Here is a 20,203-nt window from a genome sequence, read left to right as displayed (position 1 = left end):
ATTCAATACTCTATCTGTTTGTTTTTTACTTTTTATCTTTATCTATCTATTTATTTCTGTTAAATCAAATGACACATTGATCGATTGGGAAATGATGTGAAAGCGCGATGGCACGATGATGGAAATGCGATGGTACGATGGTGAAAACGCGATGGCGAGATGGTGAAATCGCGATGGAACGATGGTAAAAAAACGATGACACGATGGTGAAAGCGCGATGGTACGATGGCGAAAACACGATGGCGCGATGGTACGATGGTGAAAACGCGATGGTACGATGGTGAAAACGCGATATAACATTGCTTTTTCACCATCGTGCCATCGCGATTTCATCATCGTACCATCGCGTTTTCATCATCGTACCATTGCGTTTTCACCATCGTACCATCATGCATTGCGGGTACAGACTAAATAAAAAATCACGTTTGTCCACGTGAACACCGTAATAATATAATAATGTATTGTTTGCTTTTGTATCTATGAATTCACTTGTGTTAGATGGTCTTTTACTTGATATATCGGCGTAAAACAAAAGTCACAAACTTTATATTTATTACATAAGATATTATGAAGATGAAGCCCTTGAAAACAACAACAACAAAAAAAACCCCACAAAAATAACCAAACAAAAAACCAAACAAAAAAAACAAACAAAAAAACAAAAAAAAACAACAAAAAAAAAACACAAACATTTACAGTAGCCGCTATTAAAATGTCGTATGTCATTTGCAAATTACATATGAATACCTTAAATATTCTCGGAATAAACGGTGCTGGTTTGAAAATCGCAACTTCTCGGTCCTTTCCGCCAAACTTCATTGTTGGCGGGCAACATGTCTCCCTTCTAGTAGCAGTTTTCAATCTTTAAATAAATGATCTCTTAGGATCAGAAAATCATTGTTTTACGGATTTAGATGCATTACTGCTAAATTGAGCAGACAATAGTGTTGCTAAAAACAACAACAAAAACAACAGAATCCTTAAAGAAAGCCCAAGTCAAAATTGAAAAAAATGTTGCAGGATCAGTTTGATTGAGCCTGTTTATGGAAGTTGGTGGTAACTGCAAGCTACCATACACGCCCCTTAGCACCGACTTAAACCAGAATTCAGCATTTAACATGAACTAGTAAACAGATACGCAGATGTGTTCATATGGCGGTTATCATGAACTTCAATATGGCACGTAAGTGCCATTCTATGAAAAGTGAGTATAAATATAAAGCCTGGCCTCAAGGTTATAAAACTTTTAATGAGTTCTGTCTCAAATCTCAAGATTATTATTGGTCAGTGAACATTCTGTGGCAATTTCTGACCAATCAAATGCCTGAGATCTGAGTTGAGCTATGAAAATTTCTCCATAACCTCGGACACAGTGTTTTCAATCCTGGTACCATAGCCAATGTCGTTCAGGAAAAATATCTTTGATCAATTTATATGTAGCATTTCCCAAAAACATATATAGATCTGCTTCGATGTTTATTAACGTCAATGACGTATTTACATTGTGACGTAACTGACGATATCGTCATAACGTCGTTGTTACTTTGGCTAACAACGTCAAAACAGAAACAGCAATCTTTAAAAGCAGACGACAATTTTCAAGCAGACGACAATTTATAATGAAGAAAACAACACATAGCGTTGAACGTCTTCAGGACATGTTAAAGTACGTACTTACATGTATTTTATTTAATGATTTGTTTCTTTTTTTCAAAAGCGGTCTGATTTGGAACAATCTAATTGAAATAATTGAACTGGATTTGTTTGGATTAGATAATGGCAAACATAGGTTGATCTATGCTTGGTTTCTTTCACAACACATATTTATCACTTTGTTATTAAATATAGATTTTTTTCGGACGTCATTGTCATTACTTATATCAGTTATATGTATTTTAAAAAATATTTTTCAGACATGCATCCAGAAAGAGGAAGCGGTCTAGCAGTCCTGATAGCGAGGCTTTACCCCCAGCAAAGCGTCCACGGTTGAGGGTCATAACCCCTTCTCCATTGCCAAGGTCATTTTTGAGAAAGGTCAAAGCCTGGCATGATAGGAAACGAAAAATTGAATTAGGTAATTATTCACATTGTAATTCTTTCTTTAAATTCATATACAATTTGTACTTCGCAAAATTAAAACAAAAAATGAATACAATATTAATTAATTTATAAATCTAAAGGCATGTTTCAATAATTGAAAATCTGTTCCGTTCCTTAAGGATACAATCACCAACTTGAATATACGAACAAAATTTAACATAAAAGGCAGTCTATGGTTGCGGCGCCAATTTAGCATAATACATTGTACAAAGGCATATTTGAGATTTTCGTTCACATATAAACCACTTCTGTGCACGTAACTAAGAACTTGTAATTCATTAATGTAAAAGTAAACTATATAATTAAATGGACCATAAAAATTATAGAACCTTATGTCCGCTTTTTGTTTTAGGTATCGCCCTTTACTTGGAGGCACAGAGGCAAAAGATTGTCGACGCAATTTCTTTACCAGCTGCGCCCTCTATGTCTCTATCAGAAGAAGCTTTATCTGGTATAAGAGCAGCCGAAGATTTGATTGAAGAAATAACAAGGGAGATTGAAGCATCAGCTCCTAAACGCCGCGGAATGATCAAGAGGTTGGCTTCAAACGATGGTGCAGACGACAGTTTAGAGGTCAAGGTCATTCCTGTGAAACGTCGTGGAGGATGGAGAAAGAATGGGCAGAGGCGATTCTGAATAAATTGGAAAAGAGACAAAAACACATAAAATCTTGCAAAACAAAAAGACGATACTTCAGTATTTCAAAATGAGACAGAGGGGTAACTAAAGGGAAATCAACAACATTTTTGACTGAGCCTGTGCATAAGAGAAATGCATTTTCAATGCGTATCAGAAAATATGGAAAAAAGAGATCAATAAGGAAGGGCGGCATTCAATGAACGCATCCTGAATCACAGGATCACCGGCAAGGAGCCCAGCAGAACACTTATTGATCCCAAAGGACTAGCAAAAATATAGAAAACTATTTGAGTATGACATTAACGATTAAGGGACACAGAGACTCCAACAACACATTGATTGGTTTCCCATATAATGCACTTATATTATTATATTCTTTAAGTATTCAAAAGAAACAACTGAATACTCTATCTGTTTGTTTGTTACTTTTTATCTTTATCTATCAATTTTATTTCTGTTTAATAAAATGACAAATTGATTGATTGGGTGAATGAAATCTGAAAGATTGATTGGTTCATTACCAAATTGATTGATTGATTGAATGAATGAATGAATGAGTGAATGAATGAATGAATTATTGAATGGATGAATGAATGAATGAATGAATGAATGAATGAATGAATGAATGAATGAATGAATGAATGAATGAATGAATGAATGAGTAAACGAACGAATGAATGAATGTCAATTCATTTGAAGATTACGGGCCTTAAGTTCGACATTGATTGTCAAGGGAACCACCGAAATTCCCAAACGAATTTTAATCGGGAGTGATTTGATATGTTTTATGGTTTTAAGCATTAAGAATAAAGACAACCGATAGCTAAGAACAATAACTATGGAATTAACAACTTTGCAAATATAATAACAATATAATGAATCCTTGATACAAAGAGACATAGAGCAATAGCAGTCACTGACATTCCCTAGTAAAATTTTGACATGACAATGCTAGAATCTGAGATACTTTTGTTCTGGGTCAGAATCTCTATTCTCATAGAGGGGAGATATCGCCCATACAATAGATAGCATACCATCTCAACTCAAAATACAATTATTTGGACTTTGAAATGTCTATGACATTAAATTACATGTATATCATATCGGTGTTGATTATATAAACACTAATGATTATGTTACCATAACAGATTGCTGCCAAAATTATAAATAGATTAAAGTTTATAATTCTTCTTACAAATATTTATTGGATTTTACGTTGTTTACTCGACACGAGAAGTTAAAACTTTACATGTACATGTATTTCTTATTTTCTTTTGAGGACAGTTTTTTTTATTGAAAGAAGTATACTTTGCAATTCACTGCATAAACAAATCAATAAGGAAATACTTTCGTGGCATGGAATGGAAATCTATTTACAAAAACACTTGAGGAATCTTGAAGTGAAGTTTTTATTCTACGAATTTAGATAATTTATGAAAAAAATTATATGAAAACAATTAGCTTTACAGAGATATGGCCCCATTTTTCTTTAGTAAACTGTTTTTTAATCGTGTTCCAAAATTACATTTTTTTCTCAGTGGCGGAAATTATTTATCGGACAGTAGTATTCGCTGTAGTACTTTGTTGTATTTGGTATTTTTTTTTTAGATTTTAAGTACATGTATTTATTTATATTACTAGCAACAGATAGTTAGCCTATTGAGGTAGTGATATTTAATTACCAAACACACGGACTATGTATTTTCAGCCAAAGCTACGGAACTTTGATTAACCATTAGATTGGCTATTCAATTACTATATTAAAGTGATCCGTAGTTCTGTAGATGGTTTCACCTATGGATCTCTTCAGCACATATAAAGCTCGACTGGAATTTTGACTTGCAATTCCATTATTTTGAGCCAATTCTTAATATATGTTTGTTTGAATGTTAAGCATCGTTTGGTGGTACGATTTTATGAAAACTTTGTATTTGGAATCCGTTTAGTGACATTTTCTTCATACGCATTACATATTTTGTGCACCACCCGGAGCCCCATGGGCGGAAACGAATATTCTCGATGGAGACTGCAGGAAAAATCCCGAACAAAAAATGAGTAAATATGGAACAAAAATGAGTAAATATGGAGAAAAGCAAGGAGGGTAGAATCACATTTTGATTTTCTTGAAAAGAGTTTTGAATTTTATATAGATGTTTAAAATGTTGAAAACTTACTCTGTGATTGCCCTATTTTCTCCTTCACATATCGAGTAAAAGCTCACATCTGGAGTAGCGGAAATTCACATACTAGTATATTTTTTACCGATGCTCAATTTTGAGATTCATATGGAGTTCCATCCCATGGATTATGTTATCAAGCTATTCTCAAGTAATTTTCAAAGTACAGATTCAGTCAGATTGACACACTCTTAGTTTACATAGAATTTATTTTTGTACAATTTTGTGTTAGAAGCTATTATATAAGCTTATGGAAACACTCTCGAATCATCAGTTCTAAGAAACATAATATAATAAGTGTAAAGTTTTATGCTAAATGAAAAAACCGATTGACCCTGAAGAGGTTTAAACCCACTATGCCAGAAACTCTTAGATTACTTAGAAGATTGCAGCATTTATTTTATTTTTCTAAAGTGTTGGAAGTGTATAATAACTTAAGAATCCATAACTTAAAAAAATCAGTGCTAAGCAATTTGTGTATTTTTTTTTTTTTTTTTTGCTTGCCCCTTTACACGATTCGAACACGCGCCGCCAGCAACCCATAGATTAATACAGACGAGTTAAACGACTTCTAGGTCAAGTTACAAATGGTGGCTTATTTGTGTCATTCGTGTTTTCGCCCCCCCCCCCCCACCCCCCAAGCGAAAAAGTCGAGAATTAACAAGTTAAAACGGCGGGGTCGCGGGCCCCCCGCCAAGCGAAAAGTCGAGAATTAACAAGTTAAAACGGCGGGGTCGCGGGACGAAAACACGCTAATTAGCGGGGCGTGGGGAGAAGATTTAATAAACTTCGCCCGCGCCCCCGCTAATTATCGTGTTTTCTTTCCCCGCCGTTTTATTATAATATTATTATAGATGTTGAAATATGAATTTTTTTCAAAACGGCTTATATTAAGTTTTTTGATATATATGATCAGTACATGTGCTGGAATTTACAAAAATGCATTTTATTTGAATTTTAAAGGCGTTTTGAGCTCCAAACCCCAAGTGTCTGTGTCTTGGCCTACATTGGTCGCATAGGTATAAATTGGCGAAGACGTTGACAGTCACTATATTATGCTTTTGTTACATAAAGAAATGATTTAATTTACACAAGAAAAAAACCCATATGGAACAAAGTAATATAATATCTCAACTAAATAAAAAGCTGTTTCATGCGATTTCGTTAACCAAGGGAGCTAACATTAACGTCTTATTTCCCTTTGGAATGACAGACTTCTTCCCCTTGCTGAGACATCTCTCTTTGTTGGCAGTAAAATATATAATCCTTCAAATATTTATACTTTTGGATTGAATTTATGCAGTACTTTTTTAAGGGGTTATATAAAGTGGCTATGCAACATAAATCATAAAATGTCAATTTTCCTTATTAAAAATGGTTATCACCGCAAACTATTTGATTTGTATTTTCTAAAGTTATACGTTACAATACGCTCGACCTAGAAAAAAATGGGCCTTATTTTCTCTTCATTTTTTCACTTTAGCTGAGACCGAGGGTTCTTTGTTTTGGATTTATATCAAACAAAATAAAAAAAATTTCGCACTTTCCAAAGAGAAACCAGTCGCATCAGTTCCCTTGAGGTAAAACACTTACCGCCCCTTCGCCACCAAGTGGAATAATTTAAAAAAGTGAAGCAGGAACTTGATAGATCACTTTTTCACAGCAAAATTTTCACATCTTGGGTTTTGAATTTGAGTCTCTGATCGTGTACACAGCAAAAAGAGCATACAAGTTACCGTCGACTTTCCCACTCGAAACCGGTTTATTTTGTTTGGCGGGTTTCTTGCCCTTAGAAAATTTAAGATTATCAATAGATAATAGTACATTCAAGAATTTAAAAGAAAAAAACATCCTATCACCCATATGGATATATAGAAGTGACAATGAAACCTTCTATATGACATTTTCGTTCTAATCCATGAAAATATATCATGAATATAACCCCGCTTATAACGATATTCAGGAGACTGTCGAATTCATATTGTTATATCCAGATTTCGTTATATCCGAGAGACAACCATTTGAAAACAAGAGTCGGGACCGCGCAACAGCATCGTTATAAGCGGTATATCGTTATAAGCGAAATCGTAATAAGCGGAGTTTACTATATCTTGATTGAAAGAATGTGTTTAAACCCTAAATGAGAAAACAATGGTAATGGCTAAACAAAGTTATTTGAATTGTGCACGTCAAGGAAATGTCCCAAATTAATGGTGATTATACAATACTTAAGCAGGTGTATTGGTCCCAATCATAGATCGAGAGAGAAAACAAAATGATATTTAAAGAACGAAAAGTGCCGTTAACATGCTAAAATTCTTAGCGGTCGCATGAATTTTTTTTCATTAAATATACGGCGACTTTTTTACGATCACCACACGGAACACAGAATATTCATTTGACAATAACAAGTTAAAGAGTGAACTTATAGCAGCATGACTCTAGATTCATGCTAATTATCATGAACATTTTTTTATTGTTACTGCAAAATCAGTGCTTAATCGCACATAAAGTGTAAATTATTACTTGAATCTTAAATATTTTTTACTTTTCTTAAAATCTTACTACATTTTTCTGAAGTTGAATTTTTATGAAACCTTTTTTGGCTTATCTGGAGGCATGCAGCTTTAAAGGTTTATATTAATGCATGGTTTTTACTAAAATTGTCATCACTTGTAAATCACTCAGTAGTTAAGATTTTAAGACCTAACTAAACTAATAACTGTGCGAATTTTACATTTTTATGATTTACAAGTACAAATGTACATGTACGAGGGTCTTAGAAATAAAACTATTAGATATGTACATGCACATTTGTATATATTTTCAAACTTATATTCCAGAGAATAGATGTTTTATGGCAATATCTTTTATGAACTTTTTCAACTTTCTTCTTAAAAACAACAACAAAAAAAAAACATTCATCATTTTTTAGGACAATGGCTGACTTTGGAGACCATGATCAAAATGCACCGGACATGCTGGCTGACCTTCAACTGCACTGGTCTCATAATCTTAGATGCCGCTTGCTGGCTAAGATTTAAGATATTTCTGGAAAAAAAATCGAAAACTTAGCGTGGTTACTTGTAAAAGATTATTATTACTGATATTAAGAAGTTTTGACTTATAAAATAATTTGCAGTTAATGACTGCATCCGAAATCGCCTATTTTTCAATTGTAACAGTTGCTTGTTTTATCTAGACCATTTAGTCATCGGTCAACAATTTTAACTCCGATTAGTGGCGGATTCAGGTCCGGGCTTCAGGGCTGCAGTCCCCCAGCTCGGCCCAAAGATACGTTTACCAGCTGGGTTGAAATATATTTTTGTCAGTTTCAAACTTTATTGGCTGTAGTGTAGTTCCCTTATCAAACATTTAAAGCTGTCATCCAGTTGTTAATCTCCTGCCTGGGGGCTTGGCAGAGATCTATATCTATCAACATGCTTGAATGACTTCAATGTTTAAACTGCATAAATTAATTGATTAGTTTATAACTTTTCTAAGGTCTAATGAAATTAATATTCAGGGATAGTCATCATAGTGGCAAATAGATGTGTTACATAGTATACCATATTTTTCCATTTTCTTTGAATTAAGCTATTATTTGTACATTAAAATATGGCGCGTTTTCCAAAGGTAATATTAAAGGAATTGCGTTTTAATAACAAGTTTTACTGAGATTTTTATTAAGATGAAATGATTGGTCATTTGCTTTAAATATCTCTTTTCGGCAGTTATATTTTTAAATAAAATTTAAATTGTACTGACCTCTTTAGTATCTAAAATGGATTCATTGATGGAAAACAATCTTAATGAATATTATAATATAGTGTTTAAAATTATTTTTTTTTACAACAGAAAGGCAGAATTTTAATAACACTTTACTTTGGAAAATCGCTATCATAAATAACTCTTATTCAGACGAGTAAATTGATCCGAGTCTATGAAATTATTTTTATCAACAGTCGCGCATACATTAGTAAGTGTGCTGTTATGTTGTAAATGCTAACTACTAAACACCAGGAAAATTCTATTTGAAAGACCCGGCAAACACTAACCTCTACAAAAAAAAAGCAGTGTGATGTAAAACCATCCTAAAGATACCATAAACAGCACTAGAAAGTCAAGGAAATAACACCATTTTCAACCTCATATTTAAAAAATTTCTTAGTCTATGGGAGGGGACACCCCTCCCAGCCCACCCCAATCACATACATTTTTCTTAATTCCAGTCTTAATATTCCTCTTAATATTTACAAAAGCAGTAGTATACACACATATAAGAAAAGCAAATTGCCGCTCATATATAATTAAGCTGTAAACACACCAATTACAATTTTTGTCACATGTACAAGATGCTGGCCCAATCTATAAACATGGTGACGCACAATTTTCTCCTGTATCGTTATTTTTGTCAAAATCTTCCACCCATATGTCAGTCCCACCCCGCCCCACGGAAACCATGATCTATATTCGTCCCTGCCAACCACTCCCCATGTTAATTTGTCGGGGAGGGGGTTACCAAGGAGAAGAGAGCCAAACTTTTTACCCTTAAAATATCTCTGTCTTGCGAGAGCAATGCAATGGTTTTGTTTTAGAGCCCAAAAATAGCAAGGGATATTTCCAATTATTGTAGGGCGAAGTCAATTTAACTGGGATTTTTTCTATATAACTGGAGAGGACCTTTGGTGGGGTGAATTTTCTAGAGGATTTAGTCTGGTTTGAAAAAAATCATTTACTAAAAATATGGGAAGAAGAAACCGTCTTTAACAGCTTAAATGAAAGAAAATTTGTCATAGAAATTCAATAATATTGAATTAGATGGATGAAAAGGATGACTGTGATAAACGTAGCCGACAATGACAGTCGTTCGTACAATATCGTGTATGTTTTACACCATACAGCACACAAGAACTGATGACGTATTACGCATGACTGAATCCCGGAAGAAGATTGCTGTATAGTATTTATCAAGAACTCCCAGAAACTAAGAGTACTTGCTTGATTTACTGCATAAAATCACTGTTGCACAGCAGTGCAGCAGAGTTTTAAAGCGTCTGCAACTGTAAGTTTGCATTTCCTTAACTTAACGATGAATACTTTGTATTTATTGACAAATTTCTACAATTTTTTTATCAGTAGTTTTTCTGCCTAGCGTTCTATATCTGTTGAAGGCTACATTAGTTCTTGATATTTTATGCTTCATTGCATTTTAATTATTTTGTTTAAAATGTATGGCATCAAATTTGCCAATGTTCACTAGATCAGGAGGCCAAAGATTGAAGTTGATGCATTCTTAATAAGTTAATTTTTGGAACAGAAAGTAGTAGGATTCTTGATTTCTTGTAAAACCTTGACAACTTAAGTTTCAACTTTCATACATGTGATATGAGCAATCTCCTGGATTCAACCCTTTGTATTTTTTGCAGGAGTAAAACTATTATCCTCAAGGTACTTTATACCGGGAGGTACTTTGTACCGGGAATGTCCAGATATTACAAACAATACTTACATAAAAAATTTCTTTTGTATGCAAGTGTTTTTCACATTAATTTCATACAAAATATAGCATTTTTTGAAGAAAATTCAAAGTTTTAATAACCCTATTCACATAAATGTGTTTTACGTATAAAAACCAGTAATATTGCTAACGATTTGGACCCAACATGATATTTTGAATGTGTGTGCAAATGCTTATCAAATTGTTACCCTTTTACTGTGTGATAACTGATAAATATTGAATAGAACTTTAGTATCATTAACAGTAATGGACCATTTACATATGTTTTTAACTTTTTATTGATTGCTTAAAAGTCATTCCTGGTATTAAGTACTTAAAACCAAGACGGCTGCCACTCATATGAGGTTATTAACAGAACTATCTTTTTGATGTATAGTTAAAAATTTCTTTTGGATGATTGTTATTTTCATCAAAAAATGGTACTTTCTACAGAAAATAACTATGTTATCCTAGATTTTTTCTGTATTATATGATGGTGGGCCTAATAAGGCTTACACTCCCGGTAGATAGTACAACCAGGATATATGATAAAGCCTTAAAGGAAACAGAATGAATCTATATATCCTCAAGGTATCCTGGTTGTACTATCTACCGGGAGTGTAAGCTTTATTATGTCCACCATCATATAATACAGAAAAAATCTAGGATAAAATAGTTATTTTCTGTAGAAGGTACCATTTTTTGATGAAAATAACAATCATCCAAAAGAAAATTTAACTATACATCGAAAAGATAGTTCTGTTAATAACCTCATATGAGTGGCAGTCATTTTTGTTTTTAGGTACTTAATACCAGGAATGGCTTTTAAGCAATCAATAAAAAGTTAAAAACATATGTAAATGGTCCATTACTGTTATTGATACTAAAGTTCTATTCAATATTTATCAGTTATCACACAGTTAAAGGGTAATAATTTGATAAGCATTGCAAGCACATTCAAAATATCATGTTGGGTCCAAATCTTTAGCAATATTACTGGTTTTTATGCCCCCACAATGTGGGAGCATATAGCGTTGCACTTGTCCGTCCGTCCGTCAGTCCGTCCGTCCGTACGTCCCGATATCTTGTGAACGCAACTCCTCTTAAACCGCATGGCAGATTTTGCTTAAACTTACAGGGATAAGCAACCTTAATGTGTAGATGGTAGTAAAGGAAGGAATTTTCGCTGCGACCAAATTTAACAGAATTATGGCCCTTTGTTGAGTTTTTCACTAGATACTATGTAGAAATTTTGTGAACGCAACTCCTCTAAAACCACATGGCAGATTTTGCTTAAACTTAAAGGAATGAACAACCTTAATGTGTAGATGGTAGTAAAGGAAGGAATTTTTGCTGCGACCAAATTTAACAGAATTATGGCCCTTTGTTGATTTTTTCACTATATACTATGTAGAAATTTTGTGAACGCAACTCCTCTTAAACCGCATGGCAGATTTTGCTTAAACTTACAGGGATGAACAACCTTCATGTGTAGATGGTAGTAAAGGAATGAATTTTTGCTGCGACCAGATTTTACAGAATTATGGCCCTTTGTTGATTTTTTAACTATATACTATGTAGAAATTTTGTGAACGCAACTCCTCTTAAACAGCATGGCAGATTTTGCTTAAACTTACAGGGATGAACAACCTTAAGGTGAAGATGGTAGTTAAGGAAGGAATTTTCGCTGCGACCAAATTTTATAGAATTATGGCCCTTTGTTGATTTTTTCACTATATACTATGTAGAAATTTTGTGAATGCAACTCCTCTTAAACAGGATGGCAGATTTTGCTTAAACTTCCAAGGATGAACAACCTTTATGTGTAGATGGTAGTAAAGGAAGGAATTTTTGCTGCAACAAAAATTTAACAGAATTATGGCCCTTTGTTGATTTTTTCATTATATAATATGTAGAAATTTTGTGAACGCAACTCCTCTTAAACCGGATGGCAGATTTTGCTTAAACTTCCAGGGATTAACAACCTTAATGTGTAGATGGTAGTAAAGGTAGGAATTTTTGCTGCGACCAAATTTAACAGAATTATGGCCCTTTGTTGATTTTTAGTTTTCAACTTGTGGCACATGTAGTCCAAAAAATATTTGACCTAGAGTCATAAGATTGACAGAACAGTGGCGTGTGGGGGCATCCGTGTCCTATGGACACATTTCTAGTTATACTTAAAACACATGTATGTGAATAGCGTCATTAAAACATTGAATTTTCTTCAAAAAATGCTATGTTTTGTATGAAATTAATGTGAAAAACACTTGCATACAAAAGAAATTTTTTATGTAAGTATTGTCTGTAATATCTGGACATTCCGGGTACAAAGTACCTCCCGGTATAAAGTACCCTGAGTATTAAGTACTTAAAAACAAAGATGGCTGCCACTCATATAAGGTTATTAACAGAACTATCTTTTTGATGTATAGTTAAAATTCCTTTTGGATGATTGTTATTTTTGTCATAAAATGGTACCTTCTACAGAAAATAACTATTTTATCCTAGATTTTTTCTGTATTACATGATGGTGGGCCTAATAAGGCTAACACTCCCGGTAGATAGTACAACCAGGATACTATAGAGTGAAACTGAGCACTGAACTAATTCTATTTAAAGATGAACCAGTTTCGCTCTAAGCCCTCGATACATACTCCTGGTTTCGACCTTGTTTTACAGGATATATTATAATTGATATCCTGGTACAGTGGTAGGATCCCAAAAATCCTGATGTTTAGACACTCATCCTGATTCCAGATATCAGAGATAGAAATCCTAAAATTCGTCTCAAAGTAAAAGAAAAAAATAAATTGCCCATGTATAATTTCAACACAGCAACTGTTTTATAAATGTAATCTTTGCTTTCCATGCAATGGTCAGTGGTAAAGGTATCTCTGTCTATATGCTTTGGTATTGCATAATAAAACTTAGTGCTGTTAATTGACAGCAATGTGACATAATAAACAGTTCCTTGGGACTAGTCACCTTTGTTCTTAGTAGAAATTAATCTAAGCACTTGTCATCTCACTTTTTGAAAGGTTTACAGTTTACACACTGTAATTCAGACTTTATTTGGAAGTAGGTGGTACAAGCTGTGTCACAAGGACCATGTAAATTTACATCTACAAATTGGCATAATTATATATTAACACTTGGCACCTCCTTTGATTTTTGATGAGTGCCACACTAAGAGTAAAGTTAAAGTCAAATCATTCATACTAGGTCATTACAAAAGCTGTTTGAAATGTGACAGAAGTTGGCAAGTTTTTAATTATTTCTTTATGTCTTTCACACTAATTTAGGTATTACAGTATACATTTATTTTATATTTATTCTTCAAAACTTTTAATTTAAAAATGGAAAAAAAATTTGCATTTGTTTAAAAAAAATTATTTTGGTCTTATTCTTCTTGTGTAAACTTGTTTCATAATGTAAGCAAGTATTAACTGTCTATAGATCATGAATCTGGCCATAGAATGGCTGGTCAAGTGGGGATGTCATTGAATATCACGATATCCATACATGTATATCATCAGTATATAATAGCAATTCAAAATTCAGAAAATCAATACCATTAAAACCCGTCTTCGTGTTTAGTGAAAATACTTCCCTATTTTGTGTAAAGGGAAAAAGCCTAGTTTGAACAGTGGATTTAAGTTTAAGATATAAAACCAAGAAAACATAGTTTCTCTTAGTATGTTGCGTTTGTAAGCATATTAAAAACTAAGTATAAATGTTTAATGATGTAGGTCATTGGCTATAATTATGGGTTTGCTCTGGGTTTATGAGGCTTATCGGAGGGGTGTCCATGGACGAATGTTAAGGTCTTTGACTTTAAACCACTTGCATCTCACTGCTGTGGGTTTGAATCCTGACAGGGACTTAATTCCAGACTTTGGATTCTTTTATGTGAGGAAGATATCCAGCTAGTTTAATATGGTGGTTCTACTCAGGTGTCTGAAATAATACACAGAGAGGGCCACCTGAGGTCTTTCTCCAGCAGTAAAAGCTGGAAAGTGACCATAAAACATATACTGTGTTAGTGTGACATAAAATCCAGCCAATGAAAAAATGGGGAAAAAATCAATCAGAAGGTTTTGACAAACAAGCTGATATGAATAAGACGAAAGTATAAATCAAGCTCTTTGTGACAAAATTTGTGCAAACTTTTCTTTTTATAGAATTAGTGAAATAGATTTTAAAAAAAATTTAAAAGAAACTTTTTTAAGTAAAATCCCATTTCGGAAACACCCCTTAATTTAAAAACCTATTTTAAGGGGCACCCTGAAACGATATTGTATTTTGTTTTTTTCGAAAGATGTTTTTAAAAAAAAAGTACTAAATGATCCCTTTTTTTTTAAAATTTTTTTCATATATATTTAATTTATTTTTGTTTTATTTTAAAGGGTTAATTTAAAAGGGTTTGACTCCAATTTTTGTATCAAATATTTTTAAAACACAGGGCCACTTTTCTTTAAAATGTTGCTACAAAATTTTCTTCAAAATTTAACTTTTCCCAACAGCTTTTTTAAACGTCTTTTTGATTTATAAAAGGTGGGAATGAGCCCGAGCCCAAAAATTTGTATTTAATTTTCCAGCGTGGGGGTCTGATTTTAGCAGGGAATTTTTCCCTTTATCTCTTTGTCTCTGAAGATTGGGATTTCTACCAAAAGTTAGATCATTCGAAAGCCAATGCCCCCCACTATTCATAATACATTTGAATGGGGGTCGGGATATATGTAACAAGAAGGGGTGTCTGTGTCTGAGTGGTTAAGATAGTTGACTTCAAAGTTGCCACTTGCCATTTTCACCACTGTATGTTCTAGCCCCCACAAGCGTCTTGGATTATGCATGTGGGGGGAAAACTAAACCAAACTTTGCTTACGGAAAATCGGTGGTTTTCCCCAAGGGGCCCTTTTTTGCCTGAAAAAAATTTTTAGAGAGAGGCACCTGAGGTATTCCTCCAACTGTAAATATGGAATATCGCCATGAGACCTTTACTGTGTTAGTGTGATGTAAAACCTAACCCCAAAAAAATATTGACTGGGGTATAATTGATGCACCACCATGATCTTCCCTGTATAAAATTTTAGAAGTAATAATCAAAATAACGTATCACACATTGTTATCATTATCTTCAAATTTATTCTACTTCTAAACGCTCACTGATTGCTACTGACCAACTTATATAAAAATGTTTCAGTCTGTAAAGATAATAAATTGGTTTAAGTGCATCAATTGAAAGATTAAAAGTTGGGAATGCAGAGGGCAAGTATATGTACTTAAAAAATTGACAAGATAAAGATGTAAGTCATTATGTTACCATTTGATTTTGACGATGCCAGCATAATTATATACCGGTAGCCTGGGAATAAATTTGTGGTGGCAAGTCATTGTTTCATTGACAGAGATCGAAAATTCCACTTGTCCGCTCGTAATTATGAGTAGAATTTATGAGAACTCAATACAGGATGAGTAGAAAAACATTAACTGCACATTTGATTTAGAAGCTACTCTTCTTGCAGGATAAGTGACTTTGAAAATATTTTTCGATGCCTGCTTAATCAAGAAAGTTTACATTCATCGCTTAGTACTAGAAGTACTGGTTGGTTTCAGGAACGAATTTGAGAGAATTTCAATAAGTTTAATAAATCTTCCCAAAAATTGGGAGCTTCGGGTGGATAGGGCGGGGAAAAATGAGTTTGGACGGTTTTGTTTGAGATTTAATTCCATTTTTCCCCAAACCACTTCATAATTGGGGGATTACAGAAAAAAATTTATTATTTAACCCCCCAGGCTTTTTCTTCTTTGGCCTAAAAAACCAATTTACTTTTATAGGGTTCGTTGAGATATTGAAAACCCGTCAAGCTTTTAGTTTTTTCCGTCACTATTGTTCTTCTTTCTTCTATTCATTTATTTTTTTTGGGACTTTATACTACAGATACATATTTTTTTTCTCTCTTTAATTTTTCTTTTTTAACCCGGGCCAAAAAAATTTCTGGGGAAGGGTCGCCCCCCAGCCTTTTATTTTTTAATTGGGGAAAAGGGTCTCAAATTTATCAAAAACTTTAACAAGTTTTTTCAAAAGAAAAGAAAAAAGCAGGGGAAAAATAAGGCAGTAAAACTTTAATTTTAAAAACCCTCATTTAATTTTGTTCTAAATTCTATGGGGAATTTTGAGGACCAAACTAAGAAAAAAAGAGACTAGTTTGGTTGTGGAAGCAGCCTATATTCGGCCTCTACAAAGAAGGGTTTTCTGGCCCTGTGAGCTGTCAATATTCCTGTGATAATCATAGATTAACTGTAAACATATTCGAGCCGGGTGCAGATTTTTCGGACACGTCATTGGACCTTTCAAATCTTTAAATTGGTACTTTGTCACTTTAATAATTACCTTGTTTCTGGCCGGAAGTCTGCACAGCCGCTTTTCAAAATTCAGACTGGCTCGAGGCTAACTAGGTATACAAACATTGTATATTCATTGCATATTGTGTACAATTTAATCAATTTTATTTCAGATGGGGTTCGGGACAGACTTCCAGGGCCGCGAGTCCCATGATGCTTTGCTACGGATTCAAGACACGGAAATTCGTCTGCTCGAGAATATGAAAGTATGCCTGCAAAAAAGAATCGATGGCGATCGTAAATATCTCAACTCGATTACTACGTTCGTTCAGATGGCCATGAAAATGGAGGAGACAGAATATCATTCCTATTGTTCTGTGTTTAAGGTAAAACGTTGAAAAATTTACCCTGAATTTTTGTAATGAACTTGCCTTTCTTTGAAATCGGAACAGTCCATTTGAAAATCGAAGGATTTCAATATGGAATTTGTGTCTGGTCAGACTGCATGAAAGTGTAGACAGACTGGGCTTCAATATTTGTGAAAAAGGCTAAACATTATTGGTTGTGGTCGGTTTAGGGTCAAATTTTTCAAATACCTTTTCAGAAGGGTGACTTATAAATCAGGGATTTTTATATTTTGGTGCTAGGAGGCATGTGGGATGTATCATTTTATTGCATTATCCCTCATAATAAGACTCATTTAAACTGGGGCTGCGATTTCCATGTAATTTTGTTGTGATTAATGCTTCCGAGGGATCACAATTTTTTCAGATTTTTCTCTGATTGGCTAATGTAATTGATTTGATAAGAAAGGGAGCAGTGTTCCAAATAGGATAAATCATAAATCAGGATACTGCTTATTTCCTTGAGCAAGAGATTTACTATACATTGATACTGTATCATATACCACAACCAAGTCTCTGCTTATAGCAGCCCAGATAATGTTGAAAGTCTTCCATGGGAGGTGGGGGGGGGGGAATGTTGAAAAAATCAGTGAACATGCCCAATGGCCATGTCATGATGAAACTTATAGATTTATGTTTTCTACATACTTGTACTAGGTCATTCATATTTAATCTACTGTTCACAAGTGACATAATGTCTTTTCTACTCATAGTCTTAAGTATGATTTCCTCTCCATTGTTTTTCCTTTCACAGAAATATTTTATTGTTATGTTATCAGTATATACATGTATGATAATCTTAAGACTTACTGTATGGTCTCAGTATATACATGTATGGTAATCTTAAGACTTACCGTATGGTCTCAGTATATACATGTATGATGATCTTAAGACTTACCGTATGGTCTCAGTATATACATGTATGATAATCTTAAGACTTACTGTATGGTCTCAGTATATACATGTATGATAATCTTAAGACTTACCGTATGGTCTCAGTATATACATGTATGATAATCTTAAGACTTACTGACTGTATGGTCTCAGTATATACATGTATGATAATCTTAAGACTTACCGTATGGTCTCAGTATATACATGTATGATAATCTTAAGACTTACCGTATGGTCTCAGTATATACATGTATGATGATCTTAAGACTTACCATATGGTCTCAGTAGTATACATGTTTGATAATCTTAAGACTTACCGTATGGTCTCAATATATACATGTATGATAATCTTAAGACTTAACGTATGGTCTCAGTATATACATGTATGATAATCTTAAGACTTAACGTATGGTCTCAATATATACATGTATGATAATCTTAAGACTTACCATATGGTCTCAGTATATACATGAATGATAATCTTAAGGCTTACCGTATGGTCTCAGTATATACATGTATGATAATCTTAAGAATTACCGTATGGTCTCAATATATACATGTATGATAATCTTAAGACTTACCGTATGGTCTCAATATATACATGTATGATAATCTTAAGACTTAACGTATGGTCTCAGTATATACATGTATGATAATCTTAAGACTTACCGTATGGTCTCAATATATACATGTATGATAATCTTAAGACTTACCGTATGGTCTCAGTATATACATGTATGATAATCTTTAGACTTACCGTATGGTCTCAGTATATACATGTATGATAATCTTAAGACTTACCGTATGGTCACAGTATATACATGTATGGTAATCTAAGACTTAACGTATGGTCTCAATATATACATGTATAATAATCTTAAGACTTACCGTATGGTCTCAAGTATATACATGTATGGTAATCTTAAGACTTTACGTATGGTCTCAGTATATACATGTATGATGATCTTTAAGACTACCATATGGTCTCCCATTTAAACTTTCTTTGAGCAAGAAACTTTACACCTGTGCATTGTTAAGTACTGGTTGGTTTTTTAGGAAACCGGATTGACAGATTGTAAATGATGTCTATAAGCTTATAGCTTCCTAGTACAAATTCAAACTAAAATAAATTCAGTGTAAACAAGAAAATTATTGATTAAGTTCACTTTACTGTTACAATTTTACCTTGGCACAAGCTGTTAATTATTGTGTCTTAAAGGTCTGCTGCCAAGAGCAGACATGTTTTCCTGTTTTAAATAGATTTTTATATTATGTAGATTACAATAAACATGATAAAAAAGTGTTTTAAGATGTCCTTATAATAACAAAAAATGTGATTTAGATAGTTGTATTTTTCTGTAACGAGATTTTAAGATGGCCTTATATACAAAAAACGTGATTTAGATAGTCATTTTTTTCCATAACAAGATTGGTAATTTCTGCCGCCTTTTTCGCTGATGAAGTAGGAATATCCCTAACTAGCCATGTCAGTCATTCAAGTGTAAACATTTCCCGCAAGTCCATTATCTGAAATAGATTTTACAGTTGATCCTGGAAAATTATTTCCTTTGACATAAAAAACAAACGTAAGTAAATTACAAGAAAGAATTTGATATATTTAATGTTAATATTATTTAACATATTGTACTTCTAAAGCACTGCCCCAATTAGATTACAAGTTTCTTTGTTTGGGCCGTTTAGGGCTTTAAATAGTTAAACTCCCCCCTCTTTGCTTTGGGGGTTTGGGAAATTCCTACCGGGGATTTAGTTTATTTATGTAGGAACCCAAAATGGGTCTGCTAGCATACTGTATGCTGTGGTTTTACTCTGGTGTCCGTTCATGCCTGAAATAATGCTAAGAGGGGCACCTGAGGTCCTTGTCCAACAGTACAGTATGCTCAGCATGGATTATATGCCTATTCCGCAAAATTTGGAGCAAATTTCCATTCATGGTGAATCTCATTCGTGGGGTCCCACACGGGGTTTTGGAATATCCATCATGAGTTTACTGGTAAATATGGGAAAATTTCACCAATATGACCTTAACTGTGTTGACTGCAACCCATAAAACTGACCTTCTTTAAGACAACAAATGTTACTTCTTCTTTCAAGGCCTGGAATACAGATAAGTACGAAGCACC

At 33.6% G+C, this 20,203-nt stretch overlaps 1 protein-coding gene and 1 long non-coding RNA gene across 2 annotated transcripts; both read left to right on the top strand.

Annotated features, from left to right (window-relative positions):
* Positions 1–1,561: 1,561 nt before the first annotated feature.
* Positions 1,562–3,082, top strand: LOC132739303 (uncharacterized). Its single transcript, XM_060726977.1, has 3 exons — positions 1,562–1,666; positions 1,914–2,074; positions 2,453–3,082. Exons 1-3 carry the CDS (start codon positions 1,620–1,622, stop codon positions 2,734–2,736), a joined length of 492 nt encoding a protein of 163 aa, XP_060582960.1. The 5' UTR covers positions 1,562–1,619; the 3' UTR covers positions 2,737–3,082.
* A 6,746-nt stretch (positions 3,083–9,828) lies between these two features.
* On the top strand, positions 9,829–20,190 carry LOC132739302 (uncharacterized). The gene is made up of 3 exons (XR_009626973.1): positions 9,829–9,981; positions 16,938–17,150; positions 20,175–20,190. It is a non-coding gene; the product is annotated as an uncharacterized LOC132739302 (long non-coding RNA).
* Positions 20,191–20,203: the final 13 nt, after the last annotated feature.

Source organism: Ruditapes philippinarum, unplaced genomic scaffold, assembly GCF_026571515.1.
Source record: "Ruditapes philippinarum isolate M1 unplaced genomic scaffold, ASM2657151v2 ctg2649_1_1_1_1, whole genome shotgun sequence".
Taxonomy (NCBI): domain Eukaryota; kingdom Metazoa; phylum Mollusca; class Bivalvia; order Venerida; family Veneridae; genus Ruditapes; species Ruditapes philippinarum.
This window is presented reverse-complemented; position numbering and strand designations above follow the sequence as displayed.

Coding starts and splice junctions, on each gene's coding strand:
- LOC132739303 (XM_060726977.1), top strand. CDS start 1,620: ATGAAGAAAACAACACATAGCGTTGAACGTCTTCAGGACATGTTAAA. Junction 1,667..1,913: donor CGTCTTCAGGACATGTTAAA/GTACGTACTTAC, acceptor AATATTTTTCAG/ACATGCATCCAGAAAGAGGA. Junction 2,075..2,452: donor GAAACGAAAAATTGAATTAG/GTAATTATTCAC, acceptor TTTTTGTTTTAG/GTATCGCCCTTTACTTGGAG.